This window comes from Mus caroli, chromosome 19 (assembly GCF_900094665.2).
Source record: "Mus caroli chromosome 19, CAROLI_EIJ_v1.1, whole genome shotgun sequence".
NCBI lineage: Eukaryota > Metazoa > Chordata > Mammalia > Rodentia > Muridae > Mus > Mus caroli.
The window spans coordinates 44,435,591-44,442,575 of record NC_034588.1 but is presented as its reverse complement, the minus strand read 5'-3'; the positions used below and the strand labels follow the sequence as shown (position 1 = coordinate 44,442,575).

At 42.5% G+C, this 6,985-nt stretch overlaps 1 protein-coding gene across 1 annotated transcript in view; it reads left to right on the top strand.

Moving 5' to 3' along the window:
- Positions 1-6,985, top strand: part of Cfap43 (cilia and flagella associated protein 43) — a 91,800-nt gene that overhangs the window by 61,878 nt on the left and 22,937 nt on the right. Inside the window, exons 23-26 of the mRNA XM_021151404.2 lie at positions 1,489-1,716; positions 4,284-4,490; positions 6,095-6,184; positions 6,410-6,490. Of these exons, the coding sequence (XP_021007063.1) occupies positions 1,489-1,716; positions 4,284-4,490; positions 6,095-6,184; positions 6,410-6,490 (606 nt within the window). The remainder of the gene's footprint in view (positions 1-1,488; positions 1,717-4,283; positions 4,491-6,094; positions 6,185-6,409; positions 6,491-6,985) is intronic.

The following is a 6,985-nucleotide window of genomic DNA, read 5'->3' as shown; positions in this document are numbered from 1 at the left end:
AAGAAGAAGAAGAAGAAGAAGAAATAGAAGAAGAAAAGTTGTGACACTGAAGTAGCCTTGGAAAGCTGCTAACAGGGAGTGGAATCAGCCCAGGAGAAAAGCTTTGTTGCAATCAACAACAATGAATAAGGAGTAGAGATCTGAAGACCACTTTGACATCAGACATGGAGATGTAGAGTTTGGAGTTTGCCCAGCTTGTTTTCTGTCTGCTTTGGGGATTACAGTTAATTTAGTTGAATGAATCTCAGAAGAGACTTTGGACTTTTAATATTTTTGAGACTGTTATAGACTGCAAGGATTTTGGAAGTTGGACTAAATGTACTTTTTTATTATACTATGGCTAGGTTTGGCCCCCATTGACTTATGTGTTTGAACAAGCCTATGGGGGCCAGGGAGTGGAATGTGATGGTTTATATATGCTTAGCCCAGGGAATGGCACTATTAGGATGGCCTTGTTGGAGTAGGTGTGGACTTATTGGAATAGGTGTGTCACTGAGGGCATGGGCTTTAAAACCCTCATCCTAGATGCCTGGAAGCCAGTCTTCTCCTAGCAGCCCTCAGATGAAGATGTAGAACTCTCAGCTCCTCCTGCACCATGCCTGCCTAGATGCTGCCATTTTCCAATCATGATTATAATGGACTGAATCTCTAAACTTGTAAGCTAGCCCCAATTAAATGTTGTCCTTATAAGAGTTGCCTTGGTCATGGTGTCTGTTCACAGCAGTAACACCCTAACTAAGACACCTCATAAATATATATTATATCCAAATAATAAAAAATGTAGTCTATATCCTATATGTTGATTAGTTTTCAAGTATGAGAATATGTTTTTTAAAATGGAGACAAAGTGCTGTCCATGTTCGGCTCAGAGGTTGTCTTGATCTACATATCCCTTCTTTGTCTTCTCTCACACTGGGGACCAAGCTTTATGACCATTGACCAAAAACCAAACTGAATCTATGTTGGTGGAATTTATGGTTTTCTTAAAGCAGTCCAGACTATAATTTTTAAACAACAGTCTCTGTCAAATAAATAAAAAAGTGTCCCTTTGTCATAACTTAGTTTTGGCCAGAATTTTGCACCCCTCTTTTTCTAAAACATAAAACGAAGGCATACTTAAATTACATTCTCTAATCCCATGTGAACAAGTTCCCTGATAAAATATGAGGAGAAGATATTTTTTTTCATGCTTAAGTACCATGAGAGATTCAGAATATTTACAAGCAGGTATCATCATTCTGGCACAAAAACATAAATAGCATGTACTAGCAAGGGTTGCTTTTATTCTTTTGATTTACAGTGAGTCAGTTTCTGAACTCTAATCTCTTTCTGCAGCCATTTCAGCATCCACCATACTGAACCGAACTTCTGGCAAGACAATTTGACCTCTTAAAATGATGGTTGAAACAATTAAATCGCCTGAAAATTGTCCCCTTGTGGAATTCTACTTGCATAACCTCTGTGTCATCTTTTTTGCCTGTATTTAAGCTCCGGAAAGAGATTGTGGAGGTCCAGGCGACAACCACTATAGCTAAGAAACACCACGAGGAGGAGGAGGAGGAAGAGGATGAAGAAAGGATAGTGAAAACCACCAGTCTGCCCAATTACCTGCTTGGTAGTTTGAGCACTGATTTTGGGGCGGACACATCTTTGTTGACAAGCCAACTGGACCTTCATTCCAGAGAGGAGAAAATCAACCAAATTATATTGCTAAAGGTGAGTGAATTTCCTTTTTTTATTGAAAAAAAAAAACAAAAAGTCTATGACATTACACACAGCGTGCCTTCCAAAGGCTCACATTAAAACCAAGCAATAACGGCCAGGTATGGTGGCACACACCTTTTAATTCTAGCCCTCGGGAGGCAGAGGCAGGCAGATCTCTGTGAGTTGGAGGCCAGTCTGTTCTGCAGAATAAGTACCATGACAGCCAGGGCTCTGCTTCATAGAGAAACCCTGTCTTGAAAAACAAAAAACCAACCAACCAATAAACAAACAAACACCCTAGCAATAACCAAGTTATATCTCTATATACCTTGAGAAATACATAGATGACTAGCATAGGTTTCTTATAGGCAGAGCTAGTGTGCAAAAGTTACTCCAACCCATTCAAACTGGGCTTGATCATACCAAGTTTTCTAGCAAATGTTTTCCCTGACTGTTACAATGGATATTCAGGATAGAACTTTAGTTAGCTCAAAGAAATGCTTTAACTAAAGATCTGTTCATTGGCTATCAATCAGGAATCAGTAAAGTCAGAGAGTGCCCATCTTTCTGCTTAACTCAGAGAAATGCAATAGCCTCAAAATAAGGTCTGAGGTTCCCCTGGCCATAAAATACCACTCCTTGATTTCTGCCAAACAAGTCAGTCTCAGAACACACTTGAAGAAGGCTCTTGAATATTTTTTAAATCAACAACTAAGATAGTAGGTAGTTTGAAATTCCAATAGCTATCCCTGAGCTCAAAGGTCCTTTTGCCTTGTCTTCGGTTACTGCTAGCCTTTCTCTGTTGCTCAGCGCTTGCTTCCTGTAGGCTTAGATTTTTCACAACTTACTTTAATAAGGGTTCTTAAATGTTTTAACCTCCCTTCTAGCCCACCAGCCACCAGAGGTAGTAGAAAGAAAAGGTTAATAGGAAAGAGGGGGATGTAGACCTGTTTAGAAATAATTCTTTGGGGCAATTCTAACTTTTTTTTTTTTTTTCGAGACAGGGTTTCTCTATATAGCCCTGACTGTCCTGGAACTCACTCTGTAGACCAGGCTGGCCTTGAACTCAGAAACCCACCTGTCTCTGCCTCCCAAGTGCTGGGATTAAAGGCATGTGCCGCCACTTCCCGGCACAATTCTAACTTTTGTTGTTAGGATATCATCAGTTTAGTTCACACGAGTCAGCAGCAGTAACTTGATCCACTTGCAAACACCATTAGTGAATCAGTAATAGCAGTGTGATCCAGAAGAAACAGTGAGGCTCTGCCAATAAGCCTGAGACTGCTGAAGCAGCCAGAAGCTGCCAGAATATCATGAGCAGTTCTTTGGTGCATTTCTCTCTATGAAGTCACACGACAATGATCATCGGAAAATGCAAGGTGAGCCAATGCCACAGCATCCTCAGCAGAGGCCAGCAAAGAGTGGCAAAGTGAACCAATGCCACAGCATTGTCCACTGTCTGTTGGGTTATAGTAATATCCTTTCCAAACATCACATGTCCTCTCAAGTGTCGGCTCCAGCAAAAGATCACATGCCTCCTTTCCAGGCAGCTTCTAGAAAAACACCACCTGTCTGTTCTCAGCAAAACATCCTCTCATAAGACAGCTCCCAGGAAAACATCACATGACACAACTGAGTCTCCAAAGAAACCAGAAATTTCTGCTTCCAATCCTTTCCTCTTCTTTCTCCTTCTCTTCTTCCTCTTCCTCCTCCTCTAACCCTTGGCATTTCTGTTTATTTTCACACAGAACTGTTTTGTCAGTCACCTTTAATCAGCCTCTGGGCCTCTTTTTTTTGCTATGTTTCTGTAAGGAAACCACTTGAATCCAAAATGCCTTGTGCTGTTGGTGTGAAATCATCTCCAGACCTCTTTAATGGTTTCTTCCTTAATGGGAGAAACTGACAGACTGAGCCATGGTTGTAACATAAACAAGAGTTTGAGTCAGAGTAGCCACTTCTGAGTTGAACCTTTAGCCCTTGAGTTGACTCGGAGTGATCCACTTGATCCTTCTGCCCCCATAGTTATTGGCTGACCTAGCCAGTTAACTCCAGTTTCCTCTTCTAATTGAGAGTGATCTAACTCTATAAAGAAGCAGATGGGCCCAGTGGTCCTTCTCTGTAAGGCTCTCTAAACACCATTGCTTCCTACCTCGACATCTCTTCCATCGAGTTTCCAAGAAAAGAAGTGCTGAATCTTGTACATTGCTTTACAAATATTTAATGGTAGATTTTTAAGGACATGCAAAAAAAAAAAAAAAAAAGCAGAGAGAATTGTCCAACGAGCTTTCAAGGACCCATCAGTACGTGCCAGCAGACCTGAATATTAAATTACAGCTCACATTTTAGGAAAGAGACTGTTAAGATGTAACTCTTGCTGCTGCCTTAATTCAAACCTGACTACAAACCACTGTAGATTTTTAAACCTAGAAATGACTCACTGTGTACACCAGTCTGGGAAGATGAGTTTGACCTTCTTAAATGGTAATTTCTGGAATGATCTTAGAGGTGTATATGGGATTATGTTATCAAAAAGAAGATGTAAGATACGATGTGTTTTCAATAACCTATTGATATTTCAGGATATCATTTACAATATAAAAAGGACTTTCAATAGTGAATTTGATGCTGCCTATAAGCAAAAAGAGATTGAAATTGCACGCGTAAAAGAAAAGAATGTTAGAATTGCAGAAATTATTTCAGACTTGGAACTGGAAGAAACAGTCTGGCAGCCAGTGTTTGAAGACAGTGAGAAACCAGAAAGAGCCCTTGTCGTGGAAGATGATGAGGTACAGGCTAGCCATCTTATCCCTTCTTATCCCATCTTATCCCTCAGGAGATCTTGCCAGCCTGAGTTCGCCCATCCTCTTGTCTGTACTATGGGAAGCAGCTACATCAGGCAGCACTAAGTTTCAGGTAACAAACACAGGTAGCACAGCCTCAACCATAGGAAGGTTTCTTTTATGAATCCCGTGGATCCAGGGAAGATTGAAACACCAAACCTAAAGGGAGCAGGAGCCCAAGGTTGGGCCATTGTGGGGTGTCCAGAAGACTGTCTGCAGCATTAGTTTGTATGTCTGTGCCATTTAACCTCCTGTGGAAATTTCCATTTTTGCATCTCTCCTACTAAAGAGAAAAGCTCACCTGAGTGAGACTCTCTTAGTTCCAACTCTTAAGTCTGCCCAAGAAGAAGCCACTTGGCCCAAATAGGTACTAAATGTAGAACCCCAACAGGCTAATGAAGCTGATGGAGATCCAGTTGTTCTCTAGGTCATTTGGCACACTATGGGACCCAGGGAAAGGGGATAGCGCTATAGTCTTCAACGTGTCCCATGGAAGCAGTAGAAGATAAAAAGCTGAGGTGCTTAGATGGAAACTATATGTCATCTTTTTAAAGTTAAAAACACAGAGAAAATACGCAAAGGAAAAACTCTGGTTGTGTGAAATCAACTGATTTGGGGAGGGGGGCAAAAGATGATCATGTCTAGAAGCAACAATTGTAATCTATATTAGATGCCAGGCACCATTCTATGTGTCCCAGGAGGACCAGAAGGCATATGTGATTATCCAAGCTTGATCCCATCTCACCGCTAGAGAGGGTGATGTGCAGAGAGGTTAAGCATCTTGTGCATGGTCTCCCAGCTTAAGAGTTAGAAGCTGTGCACTGTCTGTTGCCATGCTTCTGAGGACAGTCTCGTCCCCTGGGCACTCTGCTGTTAATCAAGACATTTTTTCCTTACCTATTGCTGTGAGTCCTGAGTCCTGGAGCAAAGGGACAATGGAGGTCTCACTCTCTGTGGTCCCTGTCATGGCAGACACTTTTGCAATGTTAATGAGACCCCAGCTCTGTTTGGCTTTAGCTCAAAACCATCCCACACTCCAGACAGCAGTTGTTTTATGAAATCTATGAAGCCCCTGCTCTTCCTGGCCCTTGCGCAGACTCCTCACACCACCACTGGGAATAAAGCCCACAGACCTTTCTGGACTGTTAGTCTCACCTCCTTCTTGTCTAGTGATTTCCCTGTTGCAACCACACATTCTGGTTCATCGTTCCTCGAAAACCCCAGGGTCATAACTCTAAGTCCTTCATTTATTTTTTAGATATGAGTTAGGAGATACTTCTTCGGATCTCGTACCATTCTGTCTTAATCTAAATAAAACTCCTCTTTGGAGGAGACAGTCCTCGAGAGTTAATAGATAAGTGAGGATCCATTCTTCCAGCACCCTCGTTGTAGACCTTATCTTCATCCCACCTTAAGTAACTCGTTGAGAATCTGGAATGTTCCCTTTAACTCCCTTAATACCATTTAACTTTTCCCCAGAATATGGAAGGAAAATTTGGCTTGATTTTTTTTTTAAGAAACTTAGCAGGAAACTCTACTTTATCTTTCAGATCTCATTTAAAAAATACGTTGCTCCATGGCAAAGAACCAAAACAGAAGTGCTCTCAACCTACGAAATGGAACGATTGCGGCAAGCACGGGTACGTGGTTTTGCTCAGATAATACCAAAACCTTTCCCTCATAGAAACATGCCGTGCAGCTGCCTCGGGCGGAGATCCTGGAGATCTCAGTTGCTGTTCCTCTGTTCTCTCCCCAGACCCCCCATCACTTCCCAAGTCCCAAATGAATCATTCTAATAGCAGGCAGCTGCCTGACGCGTCAGCTCTCTGTTTCAAATGCCTTCTCTGATCCCGGTTCCTTCCCAGATCTCTGACGCACGGCAGAGAGGCCTGATGGATATGATGGGAGGTGTTCTGGAAGTCAAGAAGGAAGACATCTTAAGGATGGTGAGATGCTTTGCCGTCTTTGTGGGAGAGGGAATGGGGCAGAAAGAGCTCCTTAAATCCTTTTGGTTCTCTGTGGAACTCAGTTTTAGAAATTCTACAGCCTAGAGAGATACAACAGTGGGCTAATGAGAAACTTGCCTTCTGTTATCACATACACTCACTCACTATCACCAGGAGGAGGGGAAAGGAGGAGGAAGAAGAGGAGGAGGGAGAGGAGGAGGAGGGAGAGAGGGAGAGGAGGAGGAAGAGGAGAATGAAGAAGAGGAGGAAGAGGAGGAGGAAGAAGAGAAAGAGAAGGAGGAGAACAAGAACAAGAGGAAAACAACAACAATGAAAGGAAATTAGCATCTCAGCTCTCGGGAGGCAGAGGCAGGTGGATTTCTGAGTCCGAGGCCAACCTGGAGTTCCACGACAGCCAGGGCAATACAGAGAAACCTTGGAGAGAGAGAGGAGGGGGGTGGGAGAGAGAGAGAGAGAGAGAGAGAGAGAGAGAGA